This window comes from Neopsephotus bourkii, unplaced genomic scaffold (genome assembly GCF_033783945.1).
Source record: "Neopsephotus bourkii isolate Nb327-2 ecotype Australia unplaced genomic scaffold, CSIRO-AGI_Nbou_v1 NB_549, whole genome shotgun sequence".
NCBI lineage: Eukaryota > Metazoa > Chordata > Aves > Psittaciformes > Psittacidae > Neopsephotus > Neopsephotus bourkii.
In genome coordinates this window covers 1,554,337-1,571,997 of record NW_026901050.1, presented here as the reverse complement: position 1 = coordinate 1,571,997, position 17,661 = coordinate 1,554,337, and the positions used below count along the sequence as shown (strand labels likewise).

Here is a 17,661-nt window from a genome sequence, read left to right as displayed (position 1 = left end):
TTTAACAGCCTTTTCCACTACTCTTTGGCTTTCTGTCAAGTGCTCTTGCCAAGTTGAAGTGCTGTGGTGTGTTTGGCAGTGACATACTACTTTTAGGTGCCAGTGGTGAACTGTTGCTTGCCTAGGAGTTTTCAGTGTTCTGTGAAAGCTTTATCACTGTTAAATACACCGTTAGAGGTGTTACAGAAGGCAATATCCCATAATACCTTTAGCAGGATTTTCTTTCCAGGCCCTTATTTGTGAAGGGTATTTTTTCGGAGGGTTTGAGGGTGGTAGTGTGATGGCTTTTTCTGTTTTGTTTCTGAACTGGTTTCCTAGGGAAACGAGAGTTAAAAAAGGCTCACAGTCTGTCTGTCTCATGCCTCCAAATAATTATAACCGCACAATTTCAAAGCAATTTGCTCCAAATTTTTCGGGATGATTAGGCTGCTGCTACTTTTGTGGAAGCTGTCTGTTGGGTAGAGGACGGACATCTGTATCGATCAGGGAAAGGTGAGGAGAACCAAGCCATGCACGCTTGCCTTGGTGACAGCTCACTGGCCAGCAAGCAAGTGCATTGCTCCAGCAGAGCCACAAATCACTGTTGCTCTTCAGCTGAGGAATCCAAGGGGTGGGAAGAAAGGAGGAGGGTGCGGCTGCAGTGAGGTTGGAGAACAAAAGCCTCTTCACTGGGAATCACTCTTGATTAACTATGCTAATGGGAAAAAAACTTGAGGGGGGATTTGTATGGTAGCACTGTATATAGTGACAAAGGTAGCAAAAAGTGTTTAGTACTGGTTTTAATCAGATCATTAATCACCTTTGTGTACCAATAGAGTCAGCAAATCCAGTAAGTATTGACTGTAAAGTAGGTCCTCTTTGCTATAGCTGTAAATCACCCTTACCTCATTCCTAAGCACACCATTGCCTAATTCGTTGCAAAGTAATTGATTTTGTGGCTCTAGGTTTATACCTTCTATAATTAGTTTATTTGGTTATGCTAAAAATCACAGATGGGGTAATATATGGTTCTTGCATATGCCAAATTAATCTGGGACCATTGGAGAAATTACTTGATAGGGATTACTGCCACTTTGTATTTTCATACATTCACACACATATCTTCACATGTTAAGTGTGTCATTGGAGAGAGGGTTTCCTGTGACAGTATGTTGTTGTTATCAATACAGCTGAACAAAAAGTAGAGGTGTGGGCAGGAGAGTTGAGAGGAATGGTAAATACTTTCTGGAGAATGTTTTGCATTTGGCTTTTCATTGCAGTTCCCCATCAGGCCTAAAGACTGGAAATGAAGACAGATCTAATTTACTTTTTATTCCTTTTTAAAATTTGGAGTTTTCCTGGAAAGTTCAACAAATCAGTTTTTTCTCTGTTCATAATCTAACAGCTGTTGTGTGTTCTGGGTCTTGTATAGGTGCCCACAGACGTGTTTGTGTTAGAATCACTACAGGGTAGAGTGTTTAAAAACAATCCAAAAGTATTGTATCTCCCTTTCCTCTGAATTTAATTTACCTGCCCCTGAGTATCTCCTGTTTATACTGAATTTCATCATGTAGCATTCTCTTGCCCAACTTTCTTTTTCAAACATAACCAAACCTAGGGCCAGAATCTAATTGAGAATATAGTTTCAAGTAACGCTGCTTGCTTAGTTATACAATGTATGTTACATTTTTGGCTGCGTTAACATTTATTTAGTTTTGCCAGTAAAGCTGAAAACAATTTAACAGATATTTATGAAAAATTACAGGATTTCCCAAATAGGAGAATTTGATTTAAAGGAGTGCCAAAAGAGCACTGAGAAGTTACATTTCATGTTATTTGTCTTCCAAATAAAAACATGCATAATTTGGACATGTCTGTATCTAAAAAGTAAGCTATCTTGAGCCAGAAAAGAGATAAAAAGATGAAAGTCACTATGATACTTATTCTAATTTAAAATTTAAGTGCTTAGTGCTTACCCCCGCCTTTTGAAGAAAAGGAATGTTGCTGGTTGATGTAGTTAAGAAATAAGAACATCTGAAATAGGGTAATATATAGACTTAAATGACAGGATTGGAAAAAATCCATTTCTAGCTTTAAAGTAAAAAACCAAATCAAACAAACTTGGCACACAGTATCATCCTAAATAAGATTTTACAAGAAAGACTAAAAACACCTATTATAACAGAAGGGGAAAATGCATGCGAAACACGAGATTTGAAGTGAAGATAAATAGAAACCAGCAGGTAACTTTTGAATAAAGCCTTAAGGAGTTTCTAAAGCTGTATGTCCCTTTCTGTACATATAACGCAAAGCATTACGTATAAAAAGCATACAAGCATGACCTGCCGAGAAGATTTTGGTTTCCCTGGAGACTATCAGTTCTCTGTTGCACAGGTTGGCTTGGGAAATAACAGCTATCTTGATAAATCCAAATGTTTCTTCCCAAGGTTATGAGATATGTCAGTAAATTTAGATATTTGTGATGAATGCTGAATTTAAAAAATGCAGACTTTTAAATGTTCTTATTTCCATGTCCATTTGATATTCAGCAATTATCTTGTGAGTTGGGGAAAAACACCATGCTTTATCGTAATGCTTTGATGGCAGTTTTATCTTCTCATTTGTCTGAGTTGTGCCAAGTATTTGATTTTAATCACAATGTTCAGTGTATCATGAAAAATGTGCATCCTATCATAGTGGATGTATTGAGCCACAGTGACGACTGATGACTTTTCTCCTCCCTTTTTCTTAAATATTTTGATACTTTCTTGTCATTTGTCATTGTGGAAACTAGGCTTCAATCAGATTTACAGTTCTTAACTATCTCATGAGTATGGGAAGAAATCCTTAATACAGTGCATGCAACCTACTTTGTTCATCTGTGCTTGGTTAAAAATAAAACCAGTAATCTCAAGGTTGGTCTCGGTTCTTTTGGATGGAATAACGTAGATTGATACATGAACCTTCCTCCTTTTTAACTCCTTGAGGATTCAACACATGCAGCGTTCTATTGTCAATAGGATATAGTGATTTGGAAAGCTTAGAAAAACCTACATAGAAAAACCAAGGAGGTTTCTCTCATCTAGAAAAGTGTACTATAAAATGAATAAATTCTGCATAATTTGGAGCTTCATGAAGTAGGCATTTTTTTTTATACTTTTCTGAGGATATAATATGTGCTTTGTACAGTTCTTTTACTACAATCCAAGTTTGGCCCTTGTAAAATTTGCGAAGAATCCACTGTTACTTCTTTGTCATGTTCTGTAGTTCTAAAATCTGAAATGAAAATTTGCCAGAAATATGGAAATACCAAAGTGAAGCATAAAACAGAGAAAAGAAGAAAGGGAAAAGTAGGGGGCCAGGAAGAAAAGGCATGTATGCATTAAAAAGTATTGGAGGAGAGAATGAGAAGATTCTGTAGGATGCGCTTTAACTGTGAAACTCTCTAGTGCTCATTAGTATTGCTGCTAGGACTACCAGTGGGCACATTAGCTAGAGAGGGGTCAAAGCAAAAAACGTACATCAGCCCCCCGGATTTTATAATGCCATCAACTTCTAAGATATCAGAAGATCTCTTCAGTGAGTTTTAATTTGTCTCCCCTTGAGTAACTCCTCCTTCCCTCCTTTTTCAAGTGTTTGATTACTGGCTAATTGCTGTGAGAGGATGTAACTTGCTGCACCACCAATTTCACCAGAATTGTTGAGAAGTCCTGGCTCACTATTTAAGCTGTTAAAATCAATGGCATGCAGTGTTTGCTTTTGGCAGCTAAAGTATTGCCATCAGGAGATTTACATGGTATCTACAGACTTTAGGGCAAGGAACCAGTACTTTTTTGAGGGGTTGAAAAATAGATGTGAATTAACATGTTGGCCCTTCCTGTAGCTCAGAACTAATCCCTTCTCTCCTGTAATTCAGTGTAATTCTTGCCTTTTTGGAGCCTACGTAGGTAACAAGTCTGTATGAATAAAATACTGCAGCTTTGAACACCTCCTTTTGGTTAGACATAATTGGAGTTTTCTTGGATTTGTGAAATATAAATGATCTATGTTGTCTCTGTGTTTGGTCTGCACCAATTTAGGAAAATGGAACCAAGCAGAGATGAGTAAAAAAATACCATTTCAAAGAGCTGCTCAGGCACAGAAGGGGTAGGACTTGGTTTTTTTTTCTATGCACAGTTTAAATAAGAAGTCATCCCTTCCCCCCCCTTTAATGATTTATTTTGCTTCTTGCACAGTCATTAACCTTTCTTTTGTGTAGTAGGTGGTCTTAATTTTGTCCATTTTCCATAATGCTGCCACAAGCTAATGTATGTAAGCTGTGAATCATTTAAGAAGTGCTTGTCAGTTTATTTAGGTAACTAAACTTCTGTTCAGTATTGTTTTTTCACTTAGTGGAGGTGGTAGCCTGGCTGTTTCCTTTTTCTAAAACACCAAAGATGAAACCATCCCATATATAACCACATAGTGTTTGCGGCAAATGTACCCAGTTCTGAAGATATTTATCTTCTGGTTGCAAGATACAGAAATGAAACTTGGCCTGGAGAACAAACAAGATAACTCACAGATACAATGAGATTAGACAACACAATTTATTACACAAAATTGCAGGCAATCTCATTGCATCTGTGAATTATCTGAGTACTTTCTCAATTTGACTAAAGGAAAGGAAGGAATGTTGTTTATATATATATGCACACATATCTATATAAATACATACTTTCAAAGGGCATGCATGCAGTTTCACAGTATTTCTTTGGTTTTCCCTCTATCTACCCTCTTAAGACAGTGCTTTGCTTTTGAATATCTGTAAGTTCCATTATTACGTTTTCACTAAAAGTAAACACTAGGAGCTTATTGAACAGTCATCCTTAATTTAAAGTCCTGATTCCTCCTGCATATTCATTCTTCCTTTCTTTGATGAGGACATTTATTGTATTTGCCTTGAAGATTGAAAGAAAAATCACTGCTGTGTCATGTAGCATAACCAAAAAAGCAAAATGATGCGTTAACATTGGGTATCTTGCCTCTTCTGACAGCCTCAACAGTAACACGCTCAAACTGTGTGGCTTGGCTTTGAAATTAAGGGACCTCTGTACACACCTCGTGGAAGCTCAGGCTCTATCAGAAAGGAAAAGAGACTGTAGTATAGCTTGTATAGTTGTTACTCCAAAAGCTTGAGCTTTGAACTCATTAGATTATACCATTAGTGTATTTCAGGTAATTAAAGCTGTGTGACATTGTCAAAAGCACTATATATTTTCTGCTAGGTTTCTCATACTGATTTAGCATTTCTTGGGTAGATTTTAGTTCAGAAATAATTGTTTGGAGTTCCTCATAAAACTCACCAGAAATCTCTTCATTGCTTTGTGTTCTTTAAGTTACATTATTAGTGGGTTTTCCTTTATTTTCTTTGGAAGTACTCTGATTCTATGATAGATTTGTGTTATTGTTGACAAGAAACTATTTGTGGGTTGAACGAGGAAAGAATAGAGTTGTGTGAAAGTACAATGACAGTGTTGTTTTGCCATGCAAAGAATTTGTGCTACATAAAAGAGAGTTCCTTAGTGTTTGTAACAAAGAATGAAAATTTGCAGTAGATGTTTTGAGATCAGCGCTGCTTGGAAATAACTCTGTTCTCCCAGGATCAATCAAGCAGTGTTTTGATAATATTCAAATAACAGTTTGCTTTCTGTTCTCCAGAGTAACAAACTGGCCTTCCCAAGCCTTAATAGTTGGAAAGGATGATGATCTGGATTCCTTCAGCTGCTCCCAACCAACTGCTAAATAACTCAGCGAAAAGTGCCTTAAAAACATTCTTATTTATAGTGCAGAGGAGGTCCTTTCCAATCTGTGCTGCATCCTTAGAAGAAAGCTTGCAATAGATTCTTACCCCGCACCTTCCTCCAGGTGAATTCTGATGCTCACCCACCTCTCTGCAGGGAGCTGGGGTACCATTCAGCCCTCAGAGCCTGCACAGATAAACGCAAGGACTTTGGCAAACCAGAAAGAGATCTGGAAGGATGGTGCTTCATTTAGCACTCGGTGTTCACCTCGCAGAAACAAGCTGCTCAGAGCGGCACTGGTTTGTTTGTGTATCCTAGTTGTTGAGTATGCCTCTTTTGTCACTGCAGTTGTACCTTCCAACAAAAAATCACGCTTCCAGTAATACAGGTAATTCTGTAATTTGAAGTGGAGTGGAAATTCACAGAACCCCTGAAAAAAAAAAAGTGCTTTTCTAACCACTTTGGTAATGCAAAACATTGATAGATTACTTTTTTAAAAACTCACAAGTATTATCCAAATTAAAAACTATGCTGCATTTAACATGTTCCTGTGAAATGTTTTAATGTACATGAAACTGCATCTTTTAACAGTAAACTTTCTAGTTAGATTTTTTCACTGACCCTACTGCAAAGACAATCTTTTGCTCTACTAGAATTTAGTCTGCTGTAGATTCGATTTATTTAAATTAAATTAAAGTTACTGGAAGGGAATGAATATTAAATTCAGAAACGGCAATCCTCATACTAAATAGAGGAAGTGTGCTTGCTTTCCTGTTCTGCAAAATCATCAGGGCTGGTATAAACAATCATAAACATGCTCAGGAAGGTCCCTGCATGAAAGCATGGGAAATTTTGTGGACCTGGGCCAGATTTATGTGTCTGCTCACACACGTGGTCGGTGATACGCTCTCTTGACACATTATTGTCTCCATTTGTTGTTGCTATTTAGTCTCCTGCCAGCAGACATGCAATTACAACCACCTTGGTGGGATGTGTGAGGCACAACAGAGCGAGCTAATGCTTCTTTCCACGGGGTGGTCACTAAAGGCAGGAGGTAAATAGCCAGATCTATTATAAAGCCCTGCAGGGCATCAGTGGATGGTGTTGGGGTAATGACTGTATTACTATATTACCATATGACCATAATTTTGCTTGTAGCTTGTTTTCATCTTACGTGCCCATTGCTAGGTCTGTCAAGGGCTATGGACACTAATGCCTGGCACTGCCCAGATTCTTTTACGTGGTCTCCTATGTGCTTTTCAGGGTGGAGGAGGGAGATTTAGCTGCTTTAGAAGGACAGCAGCAAAAAAATCATGCTGGGCAGGGAGATGTGTGGAAGCAGTGAGTAGGAATGACTGAGTAGCATGTCTGAATGTTTGCTCCCTTCTAGCTCACAGACAGAGCCTTGCTTTGTGGTCACTACCTGCCTTTGAGCCTGCAGTGGGGAGAGGGAGAGCTGCACTGCAGTTGCCCTTGTGGCACTTCTCTCTCATTCCTCTTCCGGGGATTGCTCTGAGATCATCTGGGGAGGAGACACAAGGACATGGTCATTTCCATGAGTCATCTGCAGAAGCCATAGCTTTGCACAGGGGCCTGCAAGGTTTGTGGTGCTGGAAGGAAGAGGAGGTGCGAACAGGAGCACAAGTGACTCCATAGATTACTGGCTCTGGGTGCTTTGAATGGGAATAGCTTGCAGCAACCATGGGATTGGGAACAGCCTCATCCTGCACTTTGAAAAAGGAAAGTTATGAGTGCATTACTTGAAGGGCCTGAGCCTGCTGATGTGTGTTAGGCTTGATCAAATAACATAGCAAATTTGCAGACACCACCAAGCTGAGTGGTGTGGTTGACACACGAGGGACGGGATGCTATCCAGAGGAACCTGGACAAGCTCGAGAAGTGGGCCCTTGTGAACCTCATGAGGTTCAACGAGGGCATGTGCAAGGTCCTGCTCCTAGGTCAGGACAATGCCCAGTATCAGTACGTGATAGGTATTAAAAGCAGCTCTGCCAAAGAGGACCCAGGGCTACTGGTGCATGAAAAACTGGACATAAGCCACCAATGTGCTCTTACTGCACAGAAAGCCAACTGTATCCTGGGATGTGTCAAAAGAAGGGTGGCCAGCAGGTCAAAGGAGGTGATTCTGCCCCTCTACTCTTCTTTCATGCTCTGGGGTCCCCAATACAAGAAGGGTGTGGACCTGTTGGAGTGAGTCCAGAGAAGGACTACAGAGATTATCAGAGTGCTGGAGCATCTCTCATATGAGGAGAAGCTGAGAGAGCTGGGAGGAGAAGGCTCTGGGGAGACCTTATTGTGGCCTTCCAGTACTTAAAGAGGGCTTATAAGAAAGACATGGACAAACTTTTTGGGAGGGCCTGTTGTGATAGGGTAAGGGGTAATAGTTTTAAACTAAAAGAGGGGAGATAAGACTGGGTAAAAGGAAGAGATGTTTCATGATGAGTGTGGTGAGACACTGGAGTGGGTTGTCAGAGAGGTGGTAGATGCCCCATCCCTGGAAACATTCAGAGTCCGGTTCTCTGAGCAGCCTGGTCAAGTTGAAGATGTCCCTGCTTACTGCAGGGGGTGTGGGCTAGGTGACCTTTGAAGGTCCCTTCCAACCCAAACTGTTCTGTGGTTCAGTGAAGTGGGAGTGTTGTGCTTGCAGTTACCAGGGAAGAGAGTTGCTGCATCACGTAGTAATGTGGGTCTGTTGAGTTTGCCAGTCTGTTTTCTGGGTCAGACCCCCTTCTGTACCATGTTTTGGGCATGTATTGGTGCAAAGTGATTTCTTGTGTACCCACTATAGACAGAGAATGTGTATGTGAGGGGAGAGGAGGGGCGGCCATGAGGGGACATTGTGAGGGGAGAGGAGAGGTAGCTGTGAGGGGTGAGAGATCATGAGGGGAGAGGAGAGGTGGCCATGAGGGGAGATCGTGAGGGGAAAGAAGGGGCGGCCATAAGGGGAAGTTGTAACAGGAGAGAAGGGGTGGCCATGAGAAAAGATTGTGAGGGGAGAGAAGGGGTGGCCATGAGAGTGAGGAAGGATTATGAAGGGAAAGGAGGGGCAGCCATGAGGGGAGATTGTGAGGGGAAAGAAGGGGCAGCCATTGAGGGGAGATCATGAGGAGAAAGGAGGGGGTGGCCATGAGGAGAGATCATGAGCTGAGAGTGGGGACAGCCATGCAGTCACCATGAGGGGAGAGTAGGGGCTGCCTTGGGGTGTGAGGGGTGGCCATGAGGGGTAGGGGAGGCAGCTATACATTGTGGGCCACTACGGGAAGCAGATGAAGGACGGCTGTGAGTGGAGATTATGAGAGGCAGCCATGAGGGGAGATCTCAAGGGGAGATCAGTTTGCCCTTAGTGACATGGTTTAGGGGTGGGCTTGGAAGTCATGGGGTAATGATCAGACTTGATCTTAAAGGTCTTTTTCAACCTATTTGATTCTATGATCTGTGTACATACCAAGTTGATGTTTGGTTGTTTTAATGCAAAAGGAAGAGGCTTATTTTATGTTTCATAATAAAATGAGGAACATTAATTTGAAAACGCAGATGAATGTGAAAAAAGTAAAGGGGAACAGAAAGTAAGTAAAAGGAATCCAGTATTTTTGTTGAGCATTTTCATGTGTAATGTGAACTGTCATTAAGGGCTTCATCAGTTTGCAATAGCTGTGACTGGAATAAAAACATGAAAGCTTAATCAGGAAAGCATGTAAAAAAATTAAGACCAAAAAAATCCCAACACTTAGTTTGTTCCATTGGAGGAAGCGAACCAAGTAAGCACCTAACACAGGATAATAGAAATACAGAACAGTGTACTTGTCCTTTTAAATGAAGTATTAAGGATAAGCAAAAAGAAGCCAAGACCTAAACTGGACCCAGACTTTTGACAATTTCAGTAAAGAGAAATTAAGTAAATGCCATTTGACACTGAACATACTATTTTTCCTTGAGCATAGTTATCATTTAAGTAGAAAGAAATTAAAAAGCAGTAAAGTTTGGGTTAGCTTTGTTATAAATGTAACTAGCAGGAAGGGAAAATTGCTGCTTATCAAAGAGAGTTAAAAGCATCTGGTTCTGGTGTCCTCAACATAAAAAGGACATGGATCTGTTGGAACAAGTCCAGAGGAGGGTCACGAGGACTGGAGCACCTCCCGTGTGAAGTTAGGCTGAGAAAGTTGGGGCTGTTCAGCCTGGAGAAGAGAAGGCTGCTTGGAAACCTCATAGCAGCCTTCCAGTATCTGAAGGGGGCCTCTAGGGATGCTGGGGAGGGACTCTTCATTAGGGACTGTAGTGACAGGACAAGGGGTAATGGGTTAAAACTTAAACAGGGGAAGTTTAGATTGGATATAAGGAGGAAATTCTTTTCTGTGAGGGTGGTGAGGCACTGGAATGGGTTGTCCAGGGAAGTTGTGAATGCTCCATCCCTGGCAGTGTTCAGGACCAGGTTGTATGAATCCTTGGGTGATATGGTTTAGTGTGAGGTGTCCCTGCCCATGGCAGGGGGGTTGGAACTAGATGATCTTAAGGTCCTTTCCAACCCTAAGTATTCTATGTTTCTATGATTCTACTGTAGTTGATTGCTTTTATTAAGCATGGGCTAATAGGTGAATCCATACTTTATTTTACAAAGCATAATAATGCTTTTCTTATTTGAAAGGTTGGGTTACAGGATCTAAAAGATATCCAAATCTATTGTTTTAATATAGAAAAATTACCCTACTTACTGTAGACAGTTCCTGTAACTGTCTTTCCTCATGGTGTTTGATAAGGGTACATCTGCCTCTTTAGCATGGACCATAGCACAGTTGTTGGAGGTCATAGGGGATGCTTCAGTTTGAAGCCGTTGGTGGCTGATCTTTGTGGTAGCAGCCCTGGATGATCCATCAGGAGGAACAAAGGAGCTCCTTAACATAGGAGGAATGAGTTCTCCTCAATACCAGTCTCCCCAACCATTTTTTTCATCCTGCTCTCAGTCTCTCAGGATCCCTGTGGCAGACTGCATCACCACCTACTGTTTCCCATAAATTGCTTCTTTGAGCTGCAGACATGACCCCTTTCAGATATACATGACTCAACCTGGAGATTTTTATGTCAACTCAATCCTTTTATTGATTTTTCTGTGGCAAGATGGGGACAGTGTGTTTGGTCATTTTTTTCCATTAGCAGCAAAGAATGCGTGAGTCGCTAGACCCAGTAAAGTCACCTTATGGGTATCACTTGTGTAGCACAAACTTTCTTTTCTTTTTGAAGGATCTCTAAGCTGTAGTGTTCTGTATGTATCCGGGCATTGCTGGACGTGTTTTCAGCTTCAGTTATCAGTCAGGCAACAAACTCATTTGCCTGATAATCGATTCCAAAAGCAGCCAGCACTTCCGTTTCCACGTTCAGTCTTAGCAAGATTGAAAAACACAGCATTTGTCATTTACAAGTTTCTTACACGCTGGTGTAAATGTAGACAGAATAGACAAAAGAGTCTTTTGAGGACAGATTGTGAAGTGCAACAATAAATACAGAAATATGGATCAGAATACAAAACTTAGAGCTAACTGCATATGAAGAACAACATGAAGGCTGCTAAAAGAATTCAGCTTTATCTTTTGGCAAGTTAGAGGTTTTTAATTTGCTCTTTTACCTTACACAAATCTCTGTTCTACACAATTTTGATTTTCTTTTTTCTTTCAGAAATGGCATGATTAGATATATTTTTAGCAACTAAAATGTTTTAATGAATTTTATTGAAAGTTGTATAAAGTTTTCTGAAAATACTAGCATTTTTCTAAGGTAAAGTAAGCTGGTTTCATAAATCAGGCATTTTCAAGTAGGTTGAACCTACAGGTATGCACCTTAGAGGAATTAGCTGAAGAAATAATTGTAATCTTACCATTTAAGTTTGAAGACTGTTGAAGAATGAATGTGACTCTTCAGGAAACTGTGATGGCCTTTTTCAACCTGCTTTTAAAGAGGACTGTATGATTATTAACCTAACTTACTGCTCAGAAAGATTCTGCAGCAAATAACTTACACAGTGTCCAGAGGATAATTAGCGGCAGGGATTCTGGGGGAGGAATCTGCATCACATGAACCAGTCTGTCTATGGAAGCACAGTTCTGCAGACCCAGGAATCCCATGTTGGCCTTCTGAGCATCAGTTGTGTAACAAGAACTGTTGTCGTCTTTAAGGATCTCTAGTCCAAGGGTAGTTTAGTACCAAACCAATACAAAAAGATGTACTACCTGTAAGGCTTAAAATAGTTCTATCCAGAGTTTGTTAAAATTCATGATTTTCATTATCTATTCTAGCAATAGACCACTGAGTATGTTTATTAAGGTTTGCCAATGTGAGAAATGCTGTTCACACTGTGGAACTCAGAATCCAGAATGACTCTGGAACACTGAAAGAAAAAAGCCCTAAAAATCACTAAGGGCAGGGACATTTGGCCACCGTTAGTCATGGGGAAAAGAATTTCTTTTTTTTTTTCCCCCAAATGATGTAAACTGATGTATAATCATGAAAAAGCTTTTCCATTCCACAAAGCAGTGAAGAAGCTTGTGCTGGATCAGTGGTGAGGTATACTTGAAGAAAGATGTTGACCAATGGAAGGGGGTCAGGTGAGAACCGTCAAAGATTACTTAGAAATCTAGAAAACACAAGCAAACGGGAAACCTTGAAAGGACTGCGTTTGTACAGTCTAAAGAAGGTAACATTAAGGCATGGCAGGTAGTAGGAATTGTAAAATGCTGATGCAGAAAACAAATACTCTAGCGAGGAAGTAGCAGTCTTGAATTTCAGAGAGAAATTTAGGCCACGTGCTAGGAAAAGGTTTTGAATAGTAAAAATAGAGAAGTACTGAAACATGACTTATGGGGCTTGCGGAATCGCCATTACTAAAGGATTTTAAAAATAGATGAGAAAAACTGTGAGAAATGGCTAAACTAGAACTGATTCTGCCTCTAGGTAATAGGATGGACTAGCTGGATGATCCTTCACGTCTTCATTTTCTATTACCTTTTTTTTTTTAATCTCCAAGTATACATCCCCAGGCTCCAATTACATGTTTTCACATTTTCCCTTCGTGTTTAGCTTTCAGGAAGAAGCAATTGCTCTCCCATGTTAATGAGTAGACTTTCTATTAGTTTTACCAAGGCATCCTCAGAAGAATCCAGGTACTAGGTACATATGCAAGGCAAGCATCAGTTTTCACAGATGCTCGTTAAAATTGGAGCACCATTACCAGAATTAACATTACTGAATAGTGTTTAGTCATTCCATTGTATTCAGTTAAAATGCTCATTCAGAAAGGTATTCCAGCTTTCATAGTCTTTAAATTAATTGCATTATTTGCAGGGTAGTCTACAGTTTTGGAGTGTCTGAGCCACGAGAGGGAAAAAGTACTTCTAACATCTGGGTTTCCCCATTTTGATGCTCAGTAAAAAAAAAAAAAGCAGACTATTTTATTATTTATTATGCATTATTCATCATTATTCATTCATGCCATCTCTTTTTATGACTGAAGTGATTTATTTGCTGTTATAAAAGGTAGAGCCCTATTTTCTATCAATGTACGCATTGCTTGGATTTCTGATTTTATTGGCAAAAATAATAAAAATTCAGCATCTTCGAGTTCTTGGTCAAAAAAGTTCCATTATCCTCTTCTGGAACATGGTCTTATATGAAGCAAAATCATACCAAGCACATCTATTATTATTTAAATTATACCTCTGTATTATTGGTTTTGAATATTTATTAGGCTTTTGAGACCCTCTTTCATTATTCATAAAGGGTAGCCATGCAGTTTGATGAAAAAAGCAGTACAATGAAACCTTATTTTGCATTGCTGGTGTCTTTCATACAAACTGTTTTCCAGTGCATTTTTTTAACGAAGGCCTGCAAGGTGCTGGGAACCTCTGTCATGTTTCTTGCAACATCCCCTCCCTATTGGTTTCAGTGGGACAGGAAGTCATCCAACACCTCACCACTCTATATGACTAGGAATGAAATAAGAAATATCCCTCTAGAGAGATGGCAATGAAGATACAAAGGTCAGGAAAGAAGGATGTCTTTTCACATAAGATATGAAAAACATATGAAGAATTACTGATGTAGAGAGAAAGAGTATGGAAGGTTGGTTTAGGTGATTTATGGAGTTTTCTTTTGAAGCCCACAAGACCCCAAAGAAATAAGGGCAGTTACTTTACCGACTGTAGTATCTGTGTGTATGTTGCGTGTAACGGCAGTCAGCATTAAATGCTTCACAGGAAGGCATGAAACCTCACAGTAAGCAGATTGGGAAAGGATTATTTTCATGCACTTAAGTCTCATCCTTATCTCTAATATGTACTGGTTTGCTTAAACCCTGAGATACGAGGTTTAGTGTCTGTTTTAAAAGGTTTCTCATCACTACAGATATGCATTGCTCTTGTTATCAATATGCCTATAAAGCTCTCTTTAGTCATATTTGTAGATATTTGGTCTCAACAGCATTTTGTATCAGTGATCTCTTAGTCTGATAATGCAGCTTTTGTGTAGATGGATGCTTCTGTTTATTGCTTTTGAATTTGTTGTGTTCTACATTTTTTTGACATCCCCTTTCTCTTATATTTTTGAGTCATGGCTCACTCTCCTCAACTTGTATTACTATGACTACTAAAACTTAGAATATCTTTTGACTGACTGCCTTGTTTTATTTAAATCCTCCACTTCATCTCTGCCAGACTATGTAGTGAATCTGGCATTTTAATGTATCTCACTTATTGTTTAATTGCACCAGTCTCTTGTGTGATACAAGTCCTTTGCCAAGACAGCCTGTTTAAAATCTGAAATATAAAATGGGCCTCAGGAAAGGTCAATTTTGTGTTAATATTGTAGATCAGTGTGAAGCTTGTTTGACTCTCAAGAGCCTGGATTTTAAAAACCAGGATAGTCTGGTGAAGGATTATTGACCAATTTCTTTTTGTTTCCAGCTGAGCTGCCAGGATCATCTGCAATCAAGCTTTCCTCCTTGTGTGATCTTCCAGCTCAGCTGCAAGAATTGTACCAGCAGGGCTTTGTCTTGGCTGCTGTCCACCCTTTCGTGCAACCAACTGATGAAAAAGAGAAAACTCCCCAGGAACAAATCTTCAGGGCTGTGCTTATCAAGAAAACAGAAAGGTAAAGCACTTCCAGTGAACTGGGATAAAAATAGACAATGTGATTTCCTGCTGAGTTTTGACCTACATCAGGAAATTATAGCAGAGTTTACTGTGCAAGACTTGATTTTTTTTAATATTTTTTGCCCTTTTTTTTTTTTTTTTGGTGGGCTTGAATAGGCTTAACATGTTTTTCATGTTTACAATTCATTTGCAGTTTGGCAGACGACTCGAAGAATAACAACTCGAAATATGCTCTGTATTTTAGGATGTGTTGTCATGAGAGGCAAACAAACAAGCCCTATGCCTGACAATTTGTGAGGATGGTCCCGTTGGTACCCTTTAAGAATGTATTAGATTAAATTGAGACAGAAGAAATGTTTGCTTAAGAAAGGCTTGTTTTGTGTTTAAACAGTTACAATTAATGCAGTTAATTGGAGAACTGCAGCACTAATGCATACTTTTTAAATTTACTTGTGGACTTCAGGCCCTTCTGTCCTCTAAACAAGTTCTTTTAATTTTTCAGTCAGTGCAGACTCCTTAAATAAAAAGATGATTCTCCTGCTTTGTTCAGTCTCTTCAAATGCATTAAGAATATTTTACATAATCAAAGTATGATGAATACTGGCTGGATGGCTGCACACAAAGAGTTGTGGTCAATGGCTCAATGTCCAGGTGGAGACCAGTAATGAGTGGTGTCCCTCAGGGAACGGTGTTGGGACCGGTCTTGTTTAACATCTTTGTTGCTGACATGGACAGTGGGATTGAGTGCGCCCTCAGCAAGTTTGCCGATGACACCAAGCTGTGTGGTTCGGTTGATACGCTGGAGGGAAGGAATGCCATCCAGAGGGACCTTGACACGCTTGTGAGGTGGGCTGATGCCAACCTCATGAAGTTTAACCATGCCAAGTGCAAGGTCCCACACATGGGTTGGAGCAATCCCAGGCACAGCTACAGGCTGGGCAGAGAAGAGATTCAGAGCAGCCCTGTGGAGAAGGACTTGGGGGTGCTGGTCGATGAGAAAATGAACATGAGCTGACAGTGTGCGCTCGCATCCCAGAAAGTCAACTGTATCCTGGGGTGCATCAAAAGGAGTGTGACCAGCAGGTCAAAGGAGGTGATCCTGCTCCTCTACTCTGCTCTCGTGAGACCTCACTTGGAGTATTGTGTACAGTTCTGGTGTCCTCAACATAAAAAGGACATGGATCTGTTGGAACAAGTCCAGAGGAGGGCCACGAGGATGATCAGGGGACTGGAGCACCTCCCATATGAAGACAGGCTGAGAAAGTTGGGGCTGTTCTCTTCAGAAGGCTTAGTGGAAACCTCATAGCAGCCTTCCAGTATCTGAAGGGGGCCTCTAGGGATGCTGGGGAGGGGCTCTTCATTAGGGACTGTAGTGATAGGACAAGGGGTAATGGGTTAAAATTTAAACAGGAGAAGTTTAGATTGGACATAAGGAGGAAATTCTTTCCTGTGAGGGTGGTGAGGCACTGGAATGGGTTTCCCAGGGAAGTTGTGAATGTTCTATCCCTGGCAGTGTTCAAGACCAGGTTGTATGAATCCTTGGGTGATATGGTTTAGTGTGAGGTGTCCCTGCCCATGGCAGGGGGGTTGGAACCAGATGATCTAAAGGTTGATCTAAAGGTTCTTTCCAAACCCTAAATATTCTATTCTATGATTCTATTCTGTAAGTGCATATTTATAATTTTTAATGATTTAAAACATAATATGACCTATCTGGCCACCTACAACTCTGCAGCTACCTGTGTTGTTGCAGCAGTTCTGTTACAGTTTGCCTAGGTTAGTTGCATTCCTCAGTCCACCCCTTCTGAAAGTGATCAGTACTGAAGTTTGGGGGATATTTAAACCAACATTTGGCTGTCCTAGTCCCTCTCTTTGTGCTGATACTTGCAGGAAAGGATGTAGCTTATTTAGATATCTTTTTAAAAAACTCAAGTAAAACCACCATTCAATTTGCTACAGCCTGGTAATCAATCGGTAGCAATTACAGATGGGGTCGAGTAGGAAAAGGCTTTGCATTTCAGTAGGGAATAAATGTAGGCATTAGATGTCAAAGGCACTTTTAGCTTCTAAAATAACCCTCAATTTACCTTGACTTGCTTTTGCTTTAATTACTACAGAACTTCATGCTGGCTTTGTCCAATAGTATTGTTTAAAGGCTTTCCAGGTTTATGGTCAAAACATAAAATGTTTGGCTAAACAGTGGACTTCCTGAGTAATATTGGGTTGAGCTTGCCCAGTTTTGGAGCCTTGCTTCCCCTGCTTACAAAATACTCTGCTGCAAATAATGAAAGTATTTACATGCATGCGTTTGCAATATTAAGTAAGCACTTAAGCACTTCTGATGGATTGGGGTCCAAGGGTTCAGCATCTTTCAGGAATGAGCTGCAAAGACACGTTAGGGAAAAGCAGCGATACCGTCTGCAAGCCAGAGCACTCAGTGTGTCACTGCTGGCTCATGCCATATCCAGTAGTTTACATCTGTGAAGAATGATTGTGCAAGAGTACAAAATCTTAATTGCCTACTCACTCACTTGGGTGCCAGTGTTTCACATACTTGAGACAGCTGTAAATGACTACAAATTGAAGACAGTAGAGAGTCTTGAACCAATTATATTTCCTTTTATGTTCACACTCCATTTATTTGCATTCTCTTATCTGTCATTTCTGACTGCATAGGGAAGTGGAGGAGACTTGGTGCAGTGGGCAAAAACAGACAAGCACCAGAAAGGGAAGTTACATGAGTTTGG

At 40.3% G+C, this 17,661-nt stretch overlaps 1 protein-coding gene across 2 annotated transcripts in view; it reads left to right on the top strand.

Moving 5' to 3' along the window:
• Positions 1 to 17,661, top strand: part of RFTN1 (raftlin, lipid raft linker 1) — a 101,731-nt gene that overhangs the window by 27,031 nt on the left and 57,039 nt on the right. The window contains exons 1-2 of one of the 2 annotated variants that reach the window (XM_061351044.1): positions 6,738 to 6,816; positions 14,726 to 14,912. In XM_061351044.1, coding sequence (XP_061207028.1) covers positions 6,753 to 6,816; positions 14,726 to 14,912 — 251 coding nt within the window. In that variant the 5' untranslated portion in view covers positions 6,738 to 6,752. Of the gene's footprint in view, positions 1 to 6,737; positions 6,817 to 14,725; positions 14,913 to 17,661 lie in introns of those variants that run through there. The other variant, XM_061351043.1, reaches the window with a different exon arrangement.